We start from the raw sequence: 24,609 nt of genomic DNA, 5'->3' as shown, positions 1-24,609 counted from the left end.
CCTTAAAAGGGACTCTGAACAAATGGACTATCAGGCATTTACAGAACATGCTACCCAAGCACTACTGATTTGGCCTGTTCTTGAAGATTTCTGCTGTATTTTGAAATTCCCTAAATGACTCTTTCATTTCTTTAAGTTCTGTTTGATCCTTTCTTATGTTCTCTAGCTCTTTAGCCACCTTTTCATTTTTTTCCATTGATGCAGACAATGACTCCAAAAGCAGCATTCATTCTAAGTAACTGCAAAATAGTTACTAAATGATTTGTGTGACTTATGACTGCACAAGGGCACCTATTAGCCAGAGTGTTGGCTTTGTCTCAATCTAAAAGGATGGTGGTAGATGTGCCAGGGCCTCGTCCTTGCAGTGGTCTTGAAATCCCTGTCTGAGGCCAAGGCCTCGTGGCATCTGAAACATGGAATATTTAGAAAACCTGGTTGATTTCAAGAGCATATTCATTAAAACCAAGTAGTTTGGAAACAAAAGTTTTATTTTATTTTCTCTTGATTTTATTCATTTATTTATTTTGCATTTTAAACAATCCACCAAATCTTTGCTTACTTTTGTGTAGTTTGGATTTCTTCTTACTTTGTTTCTTTAAGATCTTGCATCTGGCAGGCTGACGTGACTCAGAATAGATTGTAAGTAATTTCCTGGTAAAAACCCCAGAGACTCACAGAAGAGGGAGGAGTGCAATGCGGGAGACAGCAGGGACGGTGCTGGTGACAGAACTCGTGCCTCCTGACTGACACTCCCGGAGGATGCTCATTACGACAAGGACCCTGGTACTTCGGGGCCTCTGTGTTTTATCAAACCTGGCTTTTCAGCACATTGTGTTAGTTACGTAAGTTCTTTAATATTGTGCTAAGCAGGTTTTCTTTTCACTCTTTTGTAATCAAAAGTGCTGGAGAAGCTACTAACTGACAACAACATTCTATGGAAAGTAGAGGTTATAATGGAGTGACTTTCTCTCTCTTCCTGATTCTCAGGGGGAGCTGAGTCTCTCCTCACTGTGGATTGCTAGTTATTTTACCTTGGTAAAGATCAATATCTAGGGTCAACCCAAATCCTACAGGAATAAGCTTTTGGCAATTGTGTCAGTTAGGAATACTTTTGTCTGCAAGAAATAGAAGATCTGACCAACAACAGATTGAATAAACAATACAAAGGGATTGTGTTTCTCACATGATAGAAGTATGGCATTAGAAAGTTGCTGACATTGGTTCAGCAGCTCAGTGATGATAGGGCTCTAAGTTGGGATGGCTATGATTGCCTTGGCCCTTGCCTCATGCTTGCATAGAGGCTGCCACAGCTCCAGACATCACATTCTCATTCAAGGCATGAGGAAGGCAAAAGACTTGTGAGAGCTATCCCAGAGCCCTCAGCAATTGCATTTGGGTCTCTTTGGCCAGAACTCGTTCCCATGTCCATCTAGCTGAAAGTGGAATGCAACAGAGAAAAAGGGCAGTGGAATGACATTTGAATTAGCCAGTTGGCAGTGTCTGGAAAGTCAGCTGTAATTCAAATTCTCCAAGGTTAAAACTACCTGTAAGAACGTAAACTTCCAAGGGTCAGAACTTTGACTGTTTCACCCATTGCTATTGTGTGGCACGTATTAGGTATTGAATAAACACATGTTGAATGCAGAACCAAGACTAGGGCAAGACAAAGTGGTGCCCAGGGCATAATATTTAAGGAGACTCTCACTCTCAGGCTTGGGCAAGTGTAGGGTGACATTTGCACCCTCCTGAGACTAAGTGCCTCCTTGAACATTACACCTTTACCTTATTTCCCAATCCTGGTTCAGTGAATAAAACAAAATATGAAGATGTATGAAGTAAACATTTTATAACAATGATATTTATGGGAGAGATTATTTTTTAAATGTGCCATATTGTAAATATTAAAATGAGGACTTAATTCACATCCCAAAGATCAGCAGAAAGAATTAAATACTGTGATTTAGCAGAAATGGGCTCTAGGGAAACCTGCCTATTGACAGTGGCTGCAACATGAATTTGAAACAGAGGAAATCTGGTAAGGTGCCAGACTACAGTGACATCTTATTGCCACAGTGTGCTCATGGCACTTACGTATGCATTAAATACTTTTAGTGTACGTGCAAGCTGGTAATCCAAATGAAAAATAGGTGTTTCATATATTCATACGTTGCAGAAATAATTTTAAAAATAATTTGTGGGAAAATAGTAAATGGTGTGAAAGATAATCAGTACAGGAGTTTTGAGTTTAGTCCAAAAAACCTCACACATCACTTTATTAAAACAACGAAATAAACAAAAATCTACTGCTGCAAGAAGAAGAGAGTCAGTAAAATTGTTCATGTCAACCAGATGGAGTTTACACTGAGCCTTAAAGTTTTGAAAACCCAAGCAAGGACCTGAGGTGGGAGAAGGGTCGTGTTTAGGGACCCACGAGTGGCCTGGCTTGTCTTGCAGTGTTGTCCTCACCCTCTGCTGTGGGGAAGTCCTACCGGCACTCCAAGGCAGTCTTTTCCCTGAAGCATTTCCTTTCCTTCATCCTGTTACACAGACCTCTGAGGCCCCAAAGCAATTTATCAGCACCTTGACGTTGCTGTTGGGTGTGGTGACTTGGAAAGAACTGCAGCTCAGCCCTGGCTCTGCCACTCCCTAGTGGCACATCCTCAGGCAAGTGACCCGGAGTCTCTGGATCTCTGTTGATTTACTGTAACAGGGCAGTAATATTTGATAGCACCCACCACATGAGGCAGTGTGTTAGAGTGTGCAAAGCCCTTAGCTAAGGGCTTGGACCTAGCGTAGTTACAATTATTACTACCACTTTTTTCATTTCGTGCCTTTATCTTATCCTGTTTTATGTTATAGACTTTCCCCATAAGGCCTTACTCCTCTTACTAGAAGGTGACCTTGTATTTCCTATAGCTTACGTTCTCAAACCTAGGTGTGCATTGAAACCAGCTGAAAACATTAAAATGCATTTCTGCAGCATCCACACCTGGAGAGTCTAATTTACTGTTTGGTGAGGGGTACGGGCATCTTCATTTTTCAACAGCACCCACCGTGGTCCCAGGTCTTTCTCTATAGCAGGGCTTCTCAATCTCAGTACTATGGGCATCTTAGACTGGATAATTCTTTGTTACCAGGGGCTTTCTTGTGATTTAGTGGCATTCCTGGCCTCTACCCATGAGATGCCAGTAACACTCTACCCTATTTGCATTGCAACAACCAAAAATGTCTCCAGACATCATCTCCTGGGGGCAACCACAAGTTGAGTTAGGAACCATTGCTCTATAATGTTACCTGAAGAACTAGCACAGGGCCTTGTGTAGCTAGTGATGCTAAAAGCATGTTCATTTGAATTCAGCTCAGATGGACTCAATGAAGTAACTCTCACAATGTCAACAACACCGACACAGGCCCTTTTCTGGGGCTTCCAAGTCCTCTCCTGTAAAAACCGAGTCTCCAAACAGTCTGAGTCTTCAATTTCAGTCTCTGGGGTTGGAGGTGGGAGGGCACATCAATATTTATTCCCTTCCTACCTACCTGCTAGGCTATTCTCAACACCTGGTGCTATGGTTTGAATATTTGAAATTCATGCTGAAACTTAATCCCCAACGCGATAGTATTAAGTGGTGTGGCCTTTAGGAGATGATTAGGTGACAACAGCTCCTCCTTCATGATTGAGATTAAGGCCCTTATAAAAGTGGCTTCACAAAGTTTTCAGCCTTTCCATCTTTTCTGCCACATGAGGACACGGCATTTGTCCCCTCTGGAGGATGCAGGGTTCAAGGCACCATCTCGAAAACAGAGAAAGAAGCTGTCACTAGACACTAAATCTGCCGGTACCATAATCTTGGACTTCCCAGCCTCCAAAGCTGTAAGAAATAAATGTATACTGTTTATAAGTTACCCAGTCTATAGTATTTTGTTACATCAGCACAGCTGTGCTAAGACACCTGAAATGCAGTATTTAGTTCAGAGGGGCTGCCATCTGCTTGGCAGTAATAGTTTATTGAACAGACTGGAGTCAGTGTAGATGGTACAGAGTCCAAATCAAAATTTCAATCTTAGATCCAGTTTCCAAGTAGAGAGAGAAATAGTGAAACCCACAACCTGTTGTTCCCCACCCCCCTGGGGGACAAGTCTTGATGCTCAGGACCAAGCCCCAGCTGGCAGAGATGGGGGACGTTTTGACTTGGTTGAGAACTTAAGAGGAGGCAAATATTTTACACTTCTTCAGAACTAGCTTTTGAAGTCCTACAATTTTAATCACCTGCTGCCTGCTCTCTCTGTTGCCTTTCTCCTTTCTTCTCTCTACATAGTAGAATGTTTTAAAATCACATGGTGCTATTGTAGCAACCCCCGGTCCCTTCCTATTGAAAATGGCCATTGTAACGCACAGGTATTTAACAATCACAGAAATGCCTAAAAATGTTCCTAGGGCAAAAATCATTACATAGTCTGGCTGTGGGGAAAAGGGGCTTGACGGCGACAAGAGGCAGCATGGGCGTTTGGAAAAACTGGACTGTCCTGCAGATCGTCGCTGTTTCACACGGCTGGACTTCCGTGACCTCCTCGGTAGCACAGCTCCCTAGCGCATGCTGTCCCTGTCTCAGCATTCCAAGCAGTGGGGTGCAAAGAAAGGCTGTCCCAGCAAAACCTGGCCCGGCCATTGCGGTGCACAACCCTGCCAGGAGGGGGCCTGCTTCCGTCCTCACTCGGCACATCTCTCTGCTCGTCCGTGACACTTGCTGTGCCTTCATGTTACCCTAACTCTGTCCCTCCCTCTCCACATTAACACAGGTTAACTCTCCTCCAAAGTTCATCCGAGCTGACTAAACCCGCATCGGTTCCCTCGGCTCTTTCAAGCAACCATGCCTTTCCTGAAAGGAAAACCAGGAGTGCAGTGTCAGAAACCAAAGGAGGGCGAGTTTTTTAGAGTGTGTGGGCGGGATGGGGGCGGTGAGAAGTTTCCTCTGGATTTTGCAAGAAAGAGTATGTGGGGAAGCCCTTGGTGCTTTACAGTATCTGGATCAATGAGGGTAGCCTTCCTTCCCAGCAGTAAGATCCACTTCTCTGCAGGCTGGCCGTAGACTCTTAACCCAGCACGAGAGAAAAGAGAGGGAGGAAGACGGGGATGCAATGCAGCTTACTGCCACCAGAGGGCACCAAAGACAACCAAATAAAGTGCTAAAGTGCAGGCTAGGGTTAGGCTTGCACATTTCCCTCTTCTCTTCAGGGTCAGCTGAAATTTGTCCCAGAACCCTACTGAAAACCATGAAGAGACAGATCTCCATGCATTTTCGACTTTCCTGTCCTACATCCTGTCCTACAAGGATTTTCAAAATCCAGGCAGACAGAGAGTTTGGCAGTGGCGGGCCCTTGTGCACCAGGATAGTGGAACGAGGCAGCGTTCACTGGGGCCGTTGCTACAAAGTCTCCTTTGGCTTTGCTGCTGGCGCCTCCACTCAGCCTATACCCCCAGATCTCCAGGCCTCGGTGAATGTCCCCTCCTACCAGCCACTGGGATTGGGGGTGAGGAGCTGCAAGCGGGAGCTCTGGGTGCCTGCCCTACCCTCTCCCTCAAACTGCACCGTTGTCTCTTGCCATCTTGAATGTCTCCGTGTACCTCTGTCCACACTGTCCAGGCAGCGCGCCTGGATACACAGTCTCCTACTGGGCAGCCTGTCCCACCTTCCTGTCCACTCTCTACACTTTAGGATACAAACTATCATTCCCCTTTCGGAAGCCTGTATGGTCGGTCGCCCGTTGCTCTCAGTACAAAATCCAAACCCCACCATGGCGCCCCAGGCTCTTTGGGGCCTGGTGCTTGATTACCTGCTCAGTTTCATTTCCCCAAATTTCCCCTTTCATACTCCCTCCCCATCTTCCCAATCTTCATCTCCCCCTGCCCCCCATCCTCCTCTTTTCCAATCACACTAAAATACTTGTATTTTTATAATTATACTAATTTCTTTCACTTTGGCCTAAGCACTGGTACATCTTGGTCTAAAATATACAGTGCCCTTCCTTCTCCCCGACGGCCCCAGCCTAGATAACGTCCACCTTCCGTTAGGATTAAACGTAGACCGCACAGGAGTTTCCAGGAAGCCCCACTCCCAAGCCCCGCTAGCTGCGCTCTTGTGATGTGATGTAGCTCAGTGGTGACACTGCGGGTCCCCACCCGAGCTTCCAGGCTGTAAGCGCCGTCTACCTCCCTATGTCGCCGCACCCCTGGCGCAGTGCTCCCGCTCACTAAGCTTAGCCCACCTTTGCTGAGGAAACGGACGGCCACAGGCCCGCGGGCGAGTGCGCCGACGCCGTGCCGACACTGGGTGGCGCTGCGGCCGCGCCGTCGGGAGCGCAGCACCTCCTGGGCCTTGCGCCGCCTGGCGGGAGGCCGGCTCTTGTCACTGTTCGGGCTCCTGGATGTCTGAGAGAGGGTCTTCCATCCCAAGAGCACATTTAGGAATAACATTAATCGGGTGTTGGGCAGATGTGGGGGCGGGGGCAGGGATGGGTGTATACATACGTAACGAGTGCGACGCGCACCGTCTAGGGGATGGACACGCTTGAAGCTCTGATCGGGGGGAGGGGAGGGCAAGATCAATATACGTAACCTAAACTTTCGTATCCCCATAATATGCTGAAAAAAAAAAAATGCTATGTACAGAAGAAAGGGAAAAAAAAAAGAGAGAGAGAGAGAGAGAGGGTCTTCTGGAGTCAGGGACACTGCCGGTGCTGTGATGTCGTGATGTACATTTGGGGACAGACTCCTGCCCTGGTGCTTCAGAAGCTCTCAGCATCGCCCTTCGTCACCAAGACCCTATCCAACCCTGCCTTGCTCAAAAGACCCAGGTCTTGGTAAACTTTATGTTTTCTGTTCTGCTTAAATCCTGTCGTCCGAATTCAAACTTACTAAGATTCTAAGCTATTCAAAGGCTTGGTCCTCGTAGTAATCCCTCACCCCCCCCACCCCCTGCCCCTGCATAGTGCCTTGAAAATAGTACACGATGAATATTAGATATTGCCTGATGAACTGGGCCACTACATATTTAAATGACTAAGAAGGATGGTTAATATGGGCATCTCAAGTCCCATGGTAGGGTGGCAGGAGAAATGTAATTTTTTCCCCCCGTGTTTATAAAATTAGACTCCAGAGGTAACTGGGTAGGGTCACCCTCAGGAGGCAGGACAGCTTGGGATATGGGACTCTCTGTCCCCCTCTTCCTGGACCTGTCCCGTTTTCCTATGAGAGAGCTCCGTCAAATTGTGCTCTGACATTCTTACATATTATTCACAATTGTGGTGGAGTAGAAAGAGCCCTGCTTGGGAACCAGAAGCCTTGTGTTTGGTGCTGGCCAGGACTGTTGGGCAAGTCACTTTACCAACCCAAGCCTTAGTTTCCAAGTCTGCAAAATGAGGAGATTGCACTGGGAGATCCTCAGGGTCTTGCAGTCCGAGCAGTGTGTGGATTGCAAGCCGCAGGGCTGTGTGACCTGTGCAAGTGAAGTGACCTGATTCCTCTGCACTTCAATTTATCTGTGAAATACAAATGATAGTTGGAACTAGCTCATGGGCTTTATTTTTTTATTTTTTTATTTTTTTTTTATACTTTAGCTGTCCCTTTTGCCAAGATGATCATGTGCCTGGCACACTTTTTAATTTATTTTTTAAATTGACAGATAAAATTATATGTATTTACCTTGTATAACATGATGTTTTGAAGTATGTATAATTGTGAAATGTCTAAATCTAGCTAATTAACATCTACTCATTTTTTTAAAAAATGGAGTTGAAGTTCACATAACATAAAATTAGCCATTTTAAAATATACAGTACATTCATAATATTGATTAACTACCACCTTTATCAAGTTCCAAAACATTTTAATCACCCCAAAAGCAAACTCTATACCAAGAAGTTTCTCCTCATTGCCTGCCCCCACCCAGCCCCAGGCAACTACTAATTTGCTTTCTGTCTCTATGAATTTAGCTATTCTGGACATTTCACAGAAATGAAATCAAACAACGTGACATTTCGTGTCTGACTTCTTGCACTTAGCATAATATGGTTAAGGTTCATCCACAATATAGCGCATATGAATACTTCATTCCTTTTTATGGCTGAATAATACTTCACCGCATGGACAAACCACAGTTTGTTTACCTATTTATCCATGGATGGACATTTGGGTTGTTTCTACCTTTTGGCTGTTGGGAATAATGCTGCTATGAACACGGGCATATGTGTATTTGTTTGAATTCCTATTTTCAGTTCAGCTCACAGGGGTTTTGCCAGGACTAGATACATACTTACCACCTAATGGGGGCACAATGGATGCCTTTAATATTCAGAAGGTTTGCAAAGAAGGCCCCACTAGGAATCTGTCTCAGATCTGGGAGCCAGAGCTCACTTTCCTCCCACTACTGGTTTTTGGTCTATGTTCCTCTTCATTCCTCACTTGCTGTCATGGATAGTCTGGAAAAACAAGAGCAAATCAGGTGGAGCGGACAAGGCAGGGGAGAGTAGGGGGAAATGAGGATGGGAGGTGGGTGGCTGGGGACAGCCAATGGGCAAGTATTGCATAGCAAGGTGAAGGGGCAGGAAAGACAACAGTGGTCCCAGGATGGAGCACGACCCTGGGTGGGTCTAGCGAATGAGGAGGGTGTGCTGTTGATGCCAGTTTCTGCTTCCATAGTGGGACTGGAGGTGTTGGGAGGAGGCTAGGACTGCTGCCACTAGCAGAATATGGTCAGGGCAAGAGACGGCTTAGGCAAGGATGAGTAAAGGAGCAGGAGATGGCTAGATGAGTGAATTGTGTTCTTGCACATGAACACAGGACCTGGCTGTGATTGAGGGATGTCGTTGGTGTAGAGTTAGGGCTGGAAGCTGGCTGGGGATGAGCTCTGGGAATTGCCAGCTTGAGGCCAGGTGACAAACTAGTAATAGGCAAATGCCAGTTTTAAGAAAACTAATGCTGCCAGGAAGGCAAACAATCTGGGCTGCAGATGTCCTTGCTGGATGAGAATCGGAACATGCTCTTTGTACATGCCTGACACAACTAGAGATGGAGGTGTCTAAGAGCGGCGTGTGCCACCATCTGGAATTCTGAGGGCAGAGGAAGGCTCTGTGTAGCTTTAGACAAAATAATTGTTTCCTAATGAGAAGTAAAGTGGCTGGGACTCAGGCAGGCAAAGGCCTCCTTCTTGGCTCTGGGTTCAAGAGAACTGAGAGGAATTACTACCCTCTTCACCTATATGGTGGGAATTGAGATGAACGGAAAGAAGTAGGGATCCTGTATGTTGGCTCGTGAATGGCTGCAGGAAGTGAGCCAAGTTAAGTGTGTGCATCCCTGATGATCTATTCTGGCCTCAGTTTTGGCTTTAGATTCCCTTCCCCAAAAGGTAAACGAGTCCTTTGCAAAGGAGACCCTTCAGCTTGCATTCAGGGAGCAACTGCCTTAGCACAAGAGATGCACAAATCCAAGGGTTTCCATCTTTGATGAAACTAATTTCGTCCTAATGGAGCACTCAGAGGAAGTGCCAAAATTTGGCCAGGGAGGAAGCCTTTGAACTAAGGGTGGAACTATTCTAACCATTGTAACATCATTTTTCTACACCTTAAACACACCTTCACACCCTTTCGCTCCTTGGTCTTTTCATTCACAGTCCACATGAAAGTGACGTCTAGAATCCTCCATTTACTGGGTCAGTGGACTCGTGAGGATTACTGTGTTTTGGAGATGGAATGGTATGCAAAGACCATCTAACTCAATCTCCCATTTAGCGGAGGAGGAGACAAAGGCCCTGAGACCCACTCCGATGTCACTGGATTAGTGGGTGGGGGGTGGGGGATTGAAGAATCGGGACTAGAACCTGGGTCTCCAGGCTCCCAGCCCAGCGCTCTGCTCACTGTTGTGCAAATTCTGAGAACTCAAGTCTGTACGCTCCTCGGGGACCACTCAGGAGGCTGTACTTCACTGCACCTACCCTCTCCCCTGTTTCTTAATAGTTAAGACACAAAAGACAAACTGTAGAAAAAAGAGATCTTGTATATATTTGTCAGGAGAGGAGAGATAATGTCTTTTTACCATTTTTTTTTTTCCTGTCCTGAGAACTTTGTTGTTCGAGGAGATGGTACTAATTGCTGGTAAAAATCATTAAGCCCAAATGTTGAGAATCTCAATCAAGATACAAGGAACTCAAATCAAAGTTTAGACCAAAGAGGAAAATAGTAAATGTGGGTCAATAAAATATGGAAAATTCTAAATAAAAGAATATGGCATATAAAGTTCGTTCAAAAAAGAGACTGTAGAGAAATTGGGTGACTTTTTTATGAAGGGAAGAGGGCTTCAGAAAGATTAAAGCACGTTGGGAAATGGTGGTATATTTAAGACTGTTGTCCAGGCTGGAGAAACCAGATGTCCTCAGGACTAGATAAGTAGGTAATAAATATGCCAGGCACACAGTTGGCGTAGTTAAAAATTGGAAATTCTGGGAGGTTTGAGGCTGTTCCTGGGAGGTTTAATAATAGAGCAGGCTGTAAACTTCCTTCTCAGTAAGGCTGCAGTCACCTATTCAGCCAGAGGCAGGTGGTGAGGCCTGAGCTCTGCTAACATGCTGTGAACTCCCCCCTCAGATGGCTGGGACAGCGCGCCACGACCGAGAGATGGCAATTCAGGCCAAGAAAAAGCTCACCACGGCCACCGACCCCATTGAAAGACTCCGACTGCAGTGCCTGGCCAGGGGCTCTGCCGGCATCAAAGGACTCGGCAGGTAGGGTGGGTCGAGGGGTGGCAGGGATGGGGTAGAAAGGCAGGGCATGGCCAGGTGGGGCTGACGTTGGCTGTGTGGTCTTGGGCAAGTCATTTCCTCACAGGGGCTCAGTTCTTTATTTGCAAAATGCAGAGTTTGGAAGAGTTGATCTCTGAGGTCCCTTGTGAGAGTTTTTGGTTTTTAGTCTAGATTCAGCAAGACCGATGTCTGCTACAGGAGAGTGCGGCTGCTGGGACGACGTGGGTGAAGGAGAGGCATGCCCAGTAGCAGAGATGCCCAGCAGGACAATGGAGAGAAGCTCCTGAAGCTGTGATAATAGAGGCATGTTGGAAGAGGGAGGAAGGAACGGGGATTTAGTGATTGCAGAATTTGGAGTTTTGCTCTTAGGCAGTCATGTCTCACTCACCTCTAGGGGTGCTGGAATTGCTTGTCAGATAACTGACAGCTCGCTGCAGTGGGGTTCTCCCAGCTGGGTAGGTCCTGTTTGTGGCCCTCTGACAGTGTGAAGTCCCGAGGACTGAGAAGCTTGAGGGGAAAGGAGATAGTGAGCCTCCCGTGGGCAGTCCTTGTGCATTGTAACAATCTACATCGGGCGCCTGCCCTGGGCCAGGACTTGCACACATCTCAAGGGGTTCACGGGTGAGCAAGCTTCTTCAGTGCCCGTGGAGGACTCAGAGTGAGGAGAATAAGAGTGAAGTAAATGGCCTCTCGCTGTGGGATGTGTTAGAGAAGGACAGGATGCCCACGGGAGGGAAATCCAACCTTGCACCCAGAGGTTGGGAAGCCTTCGCTTCCTGTGAGGCACTGAGCATCTGGGATACCGTTTGGAGGAGTCTCAAGTCTCTGACTAAGCCCAGCTCTCTGTGAGAAGCCCAGGCTGTTTGTATGTGGACCCTGGTGGCCGGGCGGTCACAGTCCCATGGCAAGACCAGCCCACTTCGCCTCAATATTGTGTCACTTCATCCTCGATCTCTTTTGTCCTGGGTCCACATCATTGTCCCTGGTGCAAACCTTGGAGGGGCCCTGCCCTCTTCCGCTCCCTGGTCCACTCAATTGGATCCCTCCTGCTGCCCATGCCCCCCCACCCCACACCCCCTGCAGCCTGCACCTGTGCCAGCCCTTCCACTGTGAGCCAGTCCACTGTGAACAGACACCATCTCATCCTCAGCCTTTGGTTCGAATGTGCCCTCTGCCCACCTTACTGGCCTCACCCTTCCCCAAGTCTCTCCTCAACTGTATGGGAGGCTGCTCCTTCCCCTCTACCCCTGCCTTGGGGTCAATTGATGGCTGAACAGTCTTTTTCAGTGTACCCCTGATCCCAGGTGATATCTCCCAACACCACTTTGTTCACTTATCCCTTCCCCATAAATCCTGTCTCCAGGTTCGGCTCTCCCACCTGCTCACCTCCAGGACACTCGACGTTCTGTGCAGTGTTGGCTCCTGGAACCATCTCTCCACCTTGACTTGAGTCCTTATCCTGGCCAAGATCAGATGACTCTATCATTACCTTCATATCTTCATTTTTAACACAAAATTCTGGTGGTTTTCAACAGTATATGTTCTTCCCCAGTCATTTCCAGTTACTTTGTAAATACAGATATTTTTAAAAATCTATTGTTATTATCTTTAATTCACCATACCTCTTGCCCTCTCCTGAATTAGGTCATCTTTACTCTGGGCCCTGGCCACATTCTTGGCAGTGAGTCCTCTCCTGAGCTCCAAACTCATTTCACAATTTATTCTTTTCTTTTATCAGGAAGGACACTAGCTAGCTAACCAACTACCCAGTGAATATCTCTATGTAGTTGTCTTACTGTTCAACACAAAACAAAAGTCAGCATCCCTCTTGCAAACAGAGCTTCCCCTGAAGTCCCTATTCCTTTTTTTTTTTTTTTTTTTTTTGAGACAGAGTGTCGCTTTGTTGCCCAGGCTAGAGTGAGTGCCGTGGCGTCAGCCTAGCTCACAGCAACCTCAAACTCCTGGGCTTAAGCAATCCTACTGCCTCAGCCTCCCGAGTAGCTGGGACTACAGGCATGCACCACCATGCTGGCTAATTTTTTTTTCTATATATATTTTAGTTGTCCAGATAATGTCTTTCTATTTTTAGTAGAGACGGGGTCTCACTCTTGCTCAGGCTGGTCTCAAACTCCTGACCTCGAGCGATCCACCTGCCTCGGCCTCCCAGAGTGCTAGGATTACAGGCATGAGCCACTGCGCCCGGCCATCCCTATTCTTTTAATGGTATCTCTACTCTTCCAGTTCCTTGGGTGGGAAAATTTAGAATCATCTTCATTAACCCATCACATTGACTCCTCTTTTGCTACAATATCTTGCAATCTCTTTTCTTATTTTCATCTCAATGGCTCAAGTGCAGCCATTCAACATCTTTCCCCCAGGCTCTTACTATAGTATAATATTCTTATTGGTTCCTTTGCTTCTGAGCTTTCAGTCCTCAAATCACTCAACCCACTATTGCTGAATTTCACTTAAATGATTATTTTGGTAGTGTTACTTCTCATGGAAGTCATGAAATGACTTTCAGAAAAAATTTTATAATAATCTCAAACTCTTTAGTGTTTAGGAGCATTTAAAATTCTTCTGATTCTGCCATTAACCCAACTTTCTATCTGAATTTCATTATTTTTTTCTTCAGAGCTGTACTTTGGCTTTCTCAAATGCCCCAATCCCCTAGAAACTGCTGTTGGTCTGAAATGAGTCCTGTCTCCCTTCAGTCAAAGCCACTGATGATTTTTCTTAGTTTCTCTCTCTCTCTCTGTCTCTTTCTCTCAATAAATTTCTTGAGGACAGAGACTGTCATTCAACTTTTGTATTCCTTCTCACAGGGCTTAATGCAATGTGTGGCACATTATAAACGCCTAACCAATGAATTTTATTGAATAACACATGGTAGTTTCATGATACATTATTTATTTCAAATTTATTTATGTTTTACAAGGAAACTTGTAAGTTCACTTTCTGTCACACTGCTGTATGTTCCTTAGTTAATTTATTTATTCATTCATCCAGTCAACGAATATTGAGAGTCACCACTAAATGGCAAACATATAGTAGTAAACAAAACTGTCGGGGTTTCTGCTCTCATACAGCCCATGGATGTGATCCTCTTGTTCAAAGTGTTCTTTCTTGTGTTTTAAACGAGAAATGTGAATTACAAAAGAATAGAAATTTGTCATTATTACATATAACTAACATAGAGAAAAGTACAAGTTGCAACTTGACAATTATACATTATTTTAGCATTAATAAGGAACTTAAAATCAACTATTAGAGTCCCTTATAGAAAAACAAGACTCAGGCTGGGCACAGTGGCTCACGTCTGTAATCCTAGCCATTAGGGAGGCCGAGGTGGGAGGATTGCTTAAGGCCAGAAGTTCGAGACCAGCCTGGGCAACAGTAAGATCCCTATCTCTGCAAAAAATAAAAATAAGAAAATTAGCCAGGCTTGGTGGCACAAGCCTATAGTCCCAGCTAGTTGAGAGGATGAAATGGGAGGATCACTTGAGCCCAGGAGTTTGAGGTTGCAGTGAGCTATGATTGTGTCATTGTACTCTAGCCCAGGCAACAGAGTGAGATGCTATCTTAATTAAAAAAAAAAAAAAAAACAACAACAAAACAAAAAAACAAAAGAAAAGAAAAGAATAGAATAGAAAGAAAACTGAGACTCAGAGGTTATAAAATGTGCCCAAGGTCACAAAGGTAGTTTTAGTGGTAGAACCGGAAATCAAGAACAGGTTTTCTGAATCCCAGTTAAGAACTCTTTCAATATGATAGACTCTCAGCAAAATATAAAATTTTTGGAGATGTGCTGTGGGTAGCGGTGGATGATGGAGGAAGAGGGAATGTGTAGCAAAGAGTGAGGTCACAATGTGGTGTGATGAGATTGATAGAAGGACCTCAAGCATTATAATTAAACACAATTAGAAAATATCAGTGTTCCTATCTCTCTGCATCCATGTCAACATTTATTACAGCAAAGGCAATATATGTAACTTAAACATTTGTACCCCTGTAATATGCTGAAATAAAAAAATTAAAAATTAAAAAATGAATAAATAAATAAATAAAATACTAGGGGAAAAAAGAATATATATGATTTCTTCCATAGAAAAATATATGGACACCATGTATTTGGAGGTGATCAGATATAGCTGGAAATAATGAGGCATGTTTCCAAGTGAGGCTACTTGCAGCTAGCACAGTGTCCATACGTTTTGGGCAGTCAGTGGATGTATGTTTAAAAAATGAGAAGCCATCTTTACATTTTATGCTAAGTGGAGACATTATCCAGAAGAATAGGTACAATAGGGTTTTCAAAGTAGTTATCTACATTTTCTGTTTTCCTTTAATTGGGAGAATTAAATGGAAAGGGAAGACTTTGGGTCCTTTGGGTCTATTAGCAAAGAAGGGAGCTTGAAAAATGTTACATGTTTTTATTTTTTAAATAGACTACTTTTTAGAACAGTTTCAGATTTATAGTAAAATTATGAACATACTACAGAGGGTTCCCACCTAATGCCCTCACCCAGTTTCTTATTATTAACATTCGACATTAGTATAGTACATTTGCTACAAGTAATGAACTAATATTGATAAATTATTATTGAGTAAGGACCACAATCTGTTCATATTCCCTTAGTTTTTACCTAGTGTCCTTTTCTGTTGCAAGATCCCATCTGGGATACTGCGTTGCATGTACTTGTCATGTTTCCTTAGACTCCTCTTGGTTATGATAGTTTCTACAACTTTCCTTGTTTCTGATGATCTTGACAGGTCAAGTATTTTGTAGGATGCCCTTCTGTTGGAATTTGTCTGATTATTTTTTCATGATTAGACTAGAGTTACTGATTTTGGGGACCATAGAGGTCAAGTGCCATTTTGATTGCCTCAACACAAGGAGGAGTGCGATCAACGTGGTTTATCTCTGTTGATGTTGACCGTGATCACCTGATTGAGGTAGTGTTTGTCAGGTTCCTCCAATGTAATTACTCCCACTACCCTCCCCATTCTGTGCTTTTGGAAGGAAGCATCTGTGCAGAGCCCAGGCTTAGGGAGTGGGGAGTAAGCTTCCCCTCCTGGAGGGCAGAGTATGTACATAAGTTATCCGGAATTTTTCTGTAAGGGAAATGTGTTTTTCTCCTCCATTTATTTATTTATTCCATTATTTATTTAAACCTATATGGACTCATGGATATTTATTTTCTATTTTGGGTTATAACCCAACATTTTTATATTGATGGAATTATTCCAGCTTTGGTCTTGAGAACTCTTGCAGTTGGCTCCTATGTCCCTTTAACATATCTCCACCACTGTAGTTGTTCAATTTTTAGCATTTCCTTAATTTCTGATACTACAAGATTCTCCAAGCTTATTTTGTATATTTCTTGCCTCAATCCTAGAATCAGCCATTTCTCCAAGAAGCTGTGTTCTTCTTATAGGAGAATGGATTTAGAAACCAAGATTTAGGCCCTAGATGTGCTTATTGTTACTGAGGTGTTGTTATTTCTAGGTCTTCTCAGCTGACAGAACAAGGAAATATATGTGTGTGTATACTAACCTGTGTATATACACATATCTACAAATATTTTTATACATAACCATCTATGTCCATATTAAACTACACACAAGTTCATACTGCTGTCTCCAACTCAATCCATTACCTCATGGATCATTTGAGCCTCCTCCCCTAGCTTATCTGTAAGTTCCCATTCAGCTGTGAGCACCCCACTCCCGTTCTTTCTCATCCCCTTGCTTGGTTGTCCGATTCCAGTGTACATGTATAGCAGTATCAGAATATCAGTTAGAGTACAGTGATTGTGTGCGGTTCCTTTAGTCTGACAGACACCGCTCATTTCCAAAGTTATTTAAATCAGCACCTTTCTCTCCCACCCCTTTCAGTGAAGTGGTTCATACTTTTGTAATACAGTGAGATTCTTTTGTCACAATTTGCATTCCTTCCTGGGGTCCCCTGACTTCCTAAATGGTTTTTTAAAAGTCCATCCACATTAAAGTGTCCTCTTTGTGCTGTAAAGTTCTATGGGTTTTAGGAGATGCATACTGCTGGGTATCCACCATCGTAGTATTATATAGCGTGGTTTCATTGCCCTACAAATCCCCTGTGCTTTGCCACTTCAACTCTTTCCTCTCCGCCTCATCTTCTTACTATCTCTGTAGTTAATTTTTGCCTTTTTCAGAATGTCATATAATTAGACTCATACTGTGTGAGTGTGTGTGTGTGTGTGTGTGTGTGTTTAAAGGTTTAATTTCCTTTATGATGGACTAGGAAGAGGCTCTCCAATTTTGAAAAGGATGGTGCAGAGAAGAATCTAAAACGTTTGTATATTACTTTGAAAAACATTGACAGTAGTTTTCTTTTTAAATCTTTACACTTACACCTTCTTCTTTGTGAGTTTCTTCTTGTTTTTGTGTGGGTATTTTCTTTAGAGTGTTTCGAATTATGGATGACAATAACAACCGAACCCTTGATTTCAAAGAATTTGTGAAAGGATTAAGTGATTATGCTGTGGTCATGGAAAAGGAAGAGGCAGAAGAGCTTTTTCAGAGGTTTGATAGAGATGGAAATGGAACAATAGACTTCAATGAATTTCTTCTCACATTAAGAGTAAGTGGCCTCGTGAATCAGTGTATTTGTTAAGTTTGGCTTTTACGTGGTTTGGGTTGGCTATTTTGAGGTTTTGTTTTTAGAAGTTGTTAGTACACTGTTGAGGGGATGGGAAGAAGACTGTGAACAGGTTTAGGCATTTTTTAAAGCAATCATAATGCATATTAAGTAATGGCACATAAACAGCTTTTCATCATTGAGGGGAATAAGATATTTCATCACATATAGTACAAAAAAGGCTCACTTGACCATGTATGTCTCTGTGTGCTTTTTCTATTTATGTAGCCTCCAATGTCCAAAGCCAGAAAAGAGGTAATTATGCAAGCTTTTAGAAAGTTAGACAAGACTGGAGATGGTGTCATAACAATTGAAGACCTTCGCGAGGTATATAATGTAAAACACCATCCAAAATACCAAAATGGGGAGTGGACCGAGGAGCAAGTATTCAGGAAATTTCTGGATAACTTTGATTCACCCTATGACAAAGATGGATTGGTAAGTAAAAGAACTTAATCTAAGGGAAATTTCTTCTATTCAGGTTGAAATTAGGAATGGGAAATAGGTCCCAAACCTTAAAAATCTCAACACATTGATAGCATATTTGTTATAAATGGAAGTAAAATATTTCCTTGGGAACCATCTGGAAAGTTGAAAAGTAAAGTAATAAAATATGTGTGTGTGTGCACACACATAGACACATATATTGGCATATATTGCTAGGGGATCCACATACGGCTAACTACCTGGCATCTGGAGAATGTGGTGTTTTGATTAAACACCCCATTTCATGGTTACCATATTCACCACACTCAGCTAGTCGCATTCCAATGAACTAGACTATAATAAAGCATATTTGCCTTCAAAATGAGATATAATTCAATTTTCTGGAACAGATTTACAAGGCCTTTCATGATGCTTTAGGGCCTCTGCATTCATTCTTATGAGCATCATTTGTCAGCACACTTTGCTCTGTGGAAATGCCATTTAAAGGCAGCTTTTGATAAAGGGAACACCAGATTACAGAAGTTACTCTGATTTCATTAGTATACTTTGAGGTTAATTTGCATTTCTAAAATGAACTTGAAACAAAAGCAACCACCTTATCTCCATGAACTTTTTTCTTCAAGTTACAAATGCATAGCTTGGTAGGGTACGTACGGAATTATATTTCCATGACTGTGTCTAGGCTGAGATGAAAATGTCATCTGTCTTTTATCAACAGACGTAAGTGGACTTATTTTTTAAGCCAGGGCCACTTCTGCTCTTAGGTGACATAAGAGTTTTGTGATAAGGGAAGGGCGTTGTCTCCTTGGCAACAGTCAGCATCAGCAGAACGCTAGGGTTTGTTATCTCCCAACCCCTTTGACACACAGGAAGAGATTAGTGGAAAGGGGGACGGGAATAAGAGAGTGGTTATGGGAAGAGAAAACAAATCTTTCCCTTTGGAAGGGAATTCCCCCAACTTTTTTCATGAAACTGATGCACCCCAGGAGAAGGGGCGGGAGACAGGAAGGGAGCCTCTTTCCTTCCTGCTGACGTCCTCCAGTCAGGGACGGAGAAATACCCTCTGTTTGGGGCTAAGGAATTGTGCAGGTCGATTAATGAAAAGGGGCCCTAAATTCTGCAGGGCAGTCAAATGCTTAGGGACAGAAATAACAGAACTGCATGTTTTCTTTCGGTATTGCTGGCCTTTGATCTCTGAGATGTCAGTGGAAAAATAGCCAACTGCCATTTCCCCAAATTAGCCCAACTCTACGTGGATCCCAGAGTGTCTTTGCTTTTTTTCTGCAGGTGGTTCCTCCTCGTTACCAGGGGAAACCTCAGCTGCCCTTTTCCCTAACCCAAGTCACAGTAGCCAGTGGTTGTGATGCAGCTGATTTAAAGTCCCCACCCCACCTCTTTTTGACATTTATCGTAATAGGTCACATTAAACTCTCAGATACTCATAAAAATTATTGAGATTTTTAGCAGTTAAAACATTTGATGTCACCCAAGTATCACAGACCTTCTCTGGCTGTCACGACCGTCACCATGGAGTGTGTGTTCATAATGCAGATTCCTAGTTGCACTGCAGATGCGCAGAGTCCGAGTTTTTTTGGGTGGAGCCCAAGGCTTTGCAATTTTAATAAGTGTGCCAGATGACTTTCATACACATTCATATTTGAGGTCCTTAGCTCTAAAAGATTCAGAAGTGCCTGTTCTTGATTACTAAATGTAATATACACATCAACCTCATTTAGCATAATAATGAATCTGGGCAATATTTGCTGAGCACATACCAACTGGGCACTGTGCTAAGGGCTTAACAAGGTTATCTCATGTAGTAGAAATAATAAAAATGTTTCTGAAAAGTGACATGTGATTCACACTTTTGTACATTGAGTCATATTTTAAATGTAAAAAGAATTGTTGATGTAGATGAACTCCATGGTAAATTCTTTTATAAAGGGGATAATTAGCCCCTAATTTACCTTTTGCAAATTGAGTTGTATATTAAGATTTCTTATGGTGAAATATAGTTACACTTGTAAGCCAGTGTGCTCATTTTTGGTTAAAAAAATATCCAAACAAGACAGAATTTACAGTAATGCAAAATATTAGCATAGTCCCTATCCAAGGATGATGTTCAAATTTATGAACTTTTAATAATTGAGGCTAAGCTCTCAACTGCTCATAAAGGTTACTAGGGTTTGCAGCAGTCATAAAATTTGACGTCATAAATCCTGTACTATTATTGCCCCACTTGGCTCGCATAGCAGCCTGTGCATCAGAAGCTGTTTGGATGGAGGGATGAAAGCAACCAAATAAGGTGTGAAACAGACCTTCTTCAACCTTATTCTACTCCTAAACCCCACTACTTATTTTTTAAATATCTGTGTTTTGAACTTTTCATGTGTGTATATTACTTTATAATCACATTTTTAAACGACTCTTAGAACTTTAGCATTTCAGGGTGTATGAGTCTTACTGCCTCATCCATCTCATATAAAATTTTTAAGTAAATAAAAATATTTTAGGTATTTTACTGAGTACATGTAGTAACCTAACCTTGTTTTAGGATTTTTCTAATGAGTCTAGAGCTGAGAAAAAGGGACAGTATCGTGACTTAGACATTTCCACTGACCCCATCTGGGACCTTCCCCTGTACATGGTATGTACCTTGTCAAATAAATAAGGGCAGCTTCATAGGCCTGCTGAAAGTGGGATTGTCCATTCTCTCATTTTTTTCTAATGTCAAATAAAATAAGTAATGATAGTAATTATTGAGGAATATCAATTTGCTATGATGAAGGCAAACATACAAAAGATCAGAGATTTTGTGATTCAGGCCATTCCCAGTATAAACTGAGTCTCAGGAAACAAGCAGGCACCTAGCTAAGAGTAACTGATGGCTTTTTCAGAATTGATCAAGTACATTTGCTCTAACTTCTGGTTTGATGTAGTCTGACTTCCAGATGAGGTTTGATGCTCCCCTTATCTCTTGCCCGTCTTGGATTCCTTCTTAATTCTCCATTCAGAGCCAACTCAATTCCAGGTCACCCCATCCCACTGGGGGAATTTGGGATGGAGAGATGGGGTGACAATATTCTTCTCATTCATATCTCGGTGTATCAGTTAAGGTTTGCATTCAATTGAAAGTAATAATAGAAAATCTTATTACACAGTGGAATAAACAAATTTGGTTTTATTTTTTATTCTATGTAATGTCTTAGGTTGAGTGGCTAAAGGATAGCAGAGTTGAGGTTTCTGTGATTCTCTTGGTCTTTTCTTTGTAATCTCAAGATGCCTGCTTAACTTCACGCAGCACATCTGAGTTTTAGGCAGCAGGACAAAGGGAGGGAGAAGGAAAGGATGAAAAAGAAGCAGAGTGTGTGTCAAGAAAGCAAAGGCTTTTTTAGAAATTCCTATCAGATTTCTTGTTCTATCTTATTGGTGAAGATTCTATCACTTGGCCATCCCTAGCTGTAGCTGCAAGGGAGTCTAGGAAAGCACATTTTTAGTTTTTCTTTTTTTTTTTTCTTTTAACCCTCAATCCATATCTGCAGTTTTTCAACTTCATAGTAGAAAAAGCCAGGTACAGGAATATTTCAATGGATGTGGAGTATGTCTCTTTCAATGTCTGCTACCCTTGGTCAATAAAAAAACAATAAAAACAACACAAAAATATTAGGAGTTTGATAATTTTTAAATTTTAGCCATAGAAAATGTTCCTCAAATTGTCAAATTAAACAGTCAAAATGGCTCATGGTTCTGCAAATAACTCTTATCGCTTTTCTTGATATTTACTTTTGAAATTATCCATTACTTGTTTGACTCCTCCACCAGCCCCGTGAGCTCTTTGAGGCCTAAGACTATCTTGATTATCTCTGATGTTCTCAAACATTGGTGTGCACAATAATTAACTGGGATGCTTGCATCCCACCACTTCATAGATTCCGACTCTGTAGGTGTAGGGCAGGGCCTGGGTTCCTCCTCATCATCATGCCTGTGTCCTTCCATATAAGCCGATACATACTTTGGGCTACACTGACTGGCACAGAAATCAGTTAAACAGGAGGACAATTCTTTCCCCGTATCAACTAATTACGACAGCCAGTGTAGTGAAACTGAAATGTACGTATCATCTGTTCCTGTTATAAAAGAAGACTAATAACTGTTTTTCTTCTCTCCAAAAGGAAAGTAATGTAAAATACTGGCATAGATAAACACATCAGTTGAAATTCCAGAAACACAGTCATAGTTATAAAGTGGAGAGAGAACATGGGGTGGGAGGGAGGTGTGGAACTGGGGGTAACCTTTTTACTCATTCTGGGCCTTCAATGAGTAATTTGTGTCTTAGAAAAGCATGCAACCCAGGAGTGCTTAACTGGAAATCTGTTTCTTTACCCACAGGACAGAATTCCATTGTTTGAAAGGAAAAACCTTGCTAATCTTGACAGAAGGACATGACATGCTGTTTCTGATGTGTCACAGACAGACTTAACTGCAGTTGAGGAACACTTGCTTCTTTCTCTGAGTTTTAGTCTCCCTTATCAGAATGGACGGGCTCCTGCTCCTAAGGAAAAGATGAAAGCCTGTGTCTCACTTTCCATTTAGGTTGGCCTGGAAATTTGCAAGACTTTCTTCCTCTCTTTCCCTCCACCACCCTCACTGCTATCCTCAGCTTTACTTTTTCTCTTGTTGTAGATCTATTTATTCCTCAGCCATGATCACCAAAAAACACCTCTCTCGACTGAGATTCCCCTTCTATTCATACTTACAGGTACAGAAGGTGGGCCTCTGTTGAAGGAGTGAGAGGCAAAGCATCGTTTTTGTTTCTGACTTTTCCGCTGCAGGTGACGCCCGAGGAGTTCATGAACTACTATGCAGGCGTAAGCGCGTCCATTGACACCGACGTGTACTTCATCATCATGATGAAAACCGCCTGGAAGCTCTAAGTGTATGACCCGGGGACCAGACCTCAGGGACAGCCATGTGGCTCCAAATGATTAAACCTCAGCTCAAAAACCAGAATTATATTTGATTTCACGTTCATCTCAGTGTTTCTTTCGTATCAACACACTGTATTTTCTAAGGCTAAAAAACAGGCAGAAATAAAGGCACCAAGTAGTCAACTGTGAGCTTGCCTTCTCTGAGGCTTTTTATTTTGCTCTAAAATGGAATTGAATAAAATGAGATCTGCAAAGCTCCTAGTGCTATGGTTGATACACACAGGTGTCTAATCATCGTTAGGTTTTTTCCCTTGATCATTAACAAAAGTTTGAACATTTTAGTTATAACATCTATTCATGCACCCGCAGTCTGTCTTCACCTCCTTTTAGATGGTCCATTTGTAGGTGACAGAATTCATCTATTTTTATGACTTACTATAAATATTTAAGTGTTTCAGTCCTAATTTGGGGACTGGAAGGAGACCATGTGTTAGCCTCAATTTCTAACTGAATTGTATTGAATTGTGAGTTCCACTGCTCAGGGTTTAGGGAAGCCTCACTTTGGCAAATAGGTTTAAAATGACATTTTTGGTGGTCACTTTAAAGACTAGTGTGAGTGGAGGCCGTTTGAGCAGTTGATCCATGACTGTTCAAAGTATTCCTGTGGCTAAAGTTTTGAGGCTGGGTTGTGCTCTTGGATTTCACGTGGGACATCTGGCCCTGTGAGTAGACAGATCATACCAGCAAGCCCTGCCCTGGCGGAATGTTTCTCTCTCCCCTTCCTGCTTTCAGCCAATCATGTTGAAGTTCCCACCAACACAAGGAGGTTGGGTGTGACTGGACTAGGATCATAGGCTTTTCCAAAGCAGATTTTCCATCTTGACATTTCTTGGTTTCAAGCCTCCACCTCCCAGCACTAAACTCCAGCTTCTTATTGTATGGGAATCTTCCCATGAAAGGCTACTAGAAATGAAGGCAGCCCCAGCTGCTGGAAAGTAGGTAATGAAACTATAGCTCTCCTTCTATGTGTCTGGGGCCAGAGATAAATGTAGTGGTTAGCCTCTGGTTATGGTGCTAGAGGCAATGCCCACCCTGCCTTATTGCTCAGGGAAGTCCCTTTTTGCCTCCTCTGTTCCTGGCCGCATTCATTCCCTCAGTTTGGGACATGGATTGGGTTAATGGTCTCCTTTAAGATCTTATGTGTTCAAGTGGCTCTGGACTCAGGGTCCGAACACACTTTCCCACGTTTTGTACCAATTCACTTGTTTATGGTTTATTTTACAGACTTGGGAGTTGAGATCAGGATATGTATTGATTGAAAAATCATGAAAACAGGTGCTTCCAGACAAGAATTATAGCAGTCATTATATAAGGCACTGTGTTTTGTTTCTTGTTGAGAAGCTCAACTCTTGTTTATTCTGGTGACAGGCTGGACAAGGGACCTTTTCCTTGAGATGGGTGCAACCCTACATCAAAAAACTAGCAAGCTAGTTTTTTTTTTTTTTTAAATTAATTATACAAACCTGTTTTTTTATTGGATTTATTATCTAGGCTTATATAGAGGTTGGTGGGCCAAAGATACTAAGTATTATGAAGAAATATATAGAAATTATGTAGAAAGCCAAAAGAAATTATGAAGAAATGCATTTAAAAATCCATGTTTTTTGCAGCCTATACCTCGCAGATTGTGGCCGAGGAGAGGTGCCCTGCTTCCTGGGCATGGTGGGTTTCAAGCCTCTTGCTCTAGATAGATTCATGTCTTTGA

General features: G+C 42.8%; 1 protein-coding gene across 3 annotated transcripts in view; it reads left to right on the top strand.

The window, feature by feature from the left end:
* Positions 1-23,105, top strand: part of CAPSL (calcyphosine like) — a 28,285-nt gene extending 5,180 nt beyond the window's left edge. For 2 of the 3 annotated variants that reach the window (XM_069492396.1, XM_069492395.1), the window contains exons 2-5: positions 10,636-10,772; positions 17,235-17,412; positions 17,698-17,907; positions 22,749-23,105. In XM_069492396.1, coding sequence (XP_069348497.1) covers positions 10,636-10,772; positions 17,235-17,412; positions 17,698-17,907; positions 22,749-22,850 — 627 coding nt within the window. In that variant the 3' untranslated portion in view covers positions 22,851-23,105. The remainder of the gene's footprint in view (positions 1-10,635; positions 10,773-17,234; positions 17,413-17,697; positions 17,908-22,748) is intronic. The other variant, XM_069492394.1, reaches the window with a different exon arrangement.
* The last annotated feature ends 1,504 nt before the right edge of the window (positions 23,106-24,609 follow it).

This window comes from Eulemur rufifrons, chromosome 17 (assembly GCF_041146395.1).
Source record: "Eulemur rufifrons isolate Redbay chromosome 17, OSU_ERuf_1, whole genome shotgun sequence".
NCBI classification, from domain to species: Eukaryota; Metazoa; Chordata; class Mammalia; order Primates; family Lemuridae; genus Eulemur; species Eulemur rufifrons.
The sequence above is the reverse complement of the archived record's forward strand: the minus strand, read 5'-3'. Positions and strand labels throughout refer to the sequence as shown.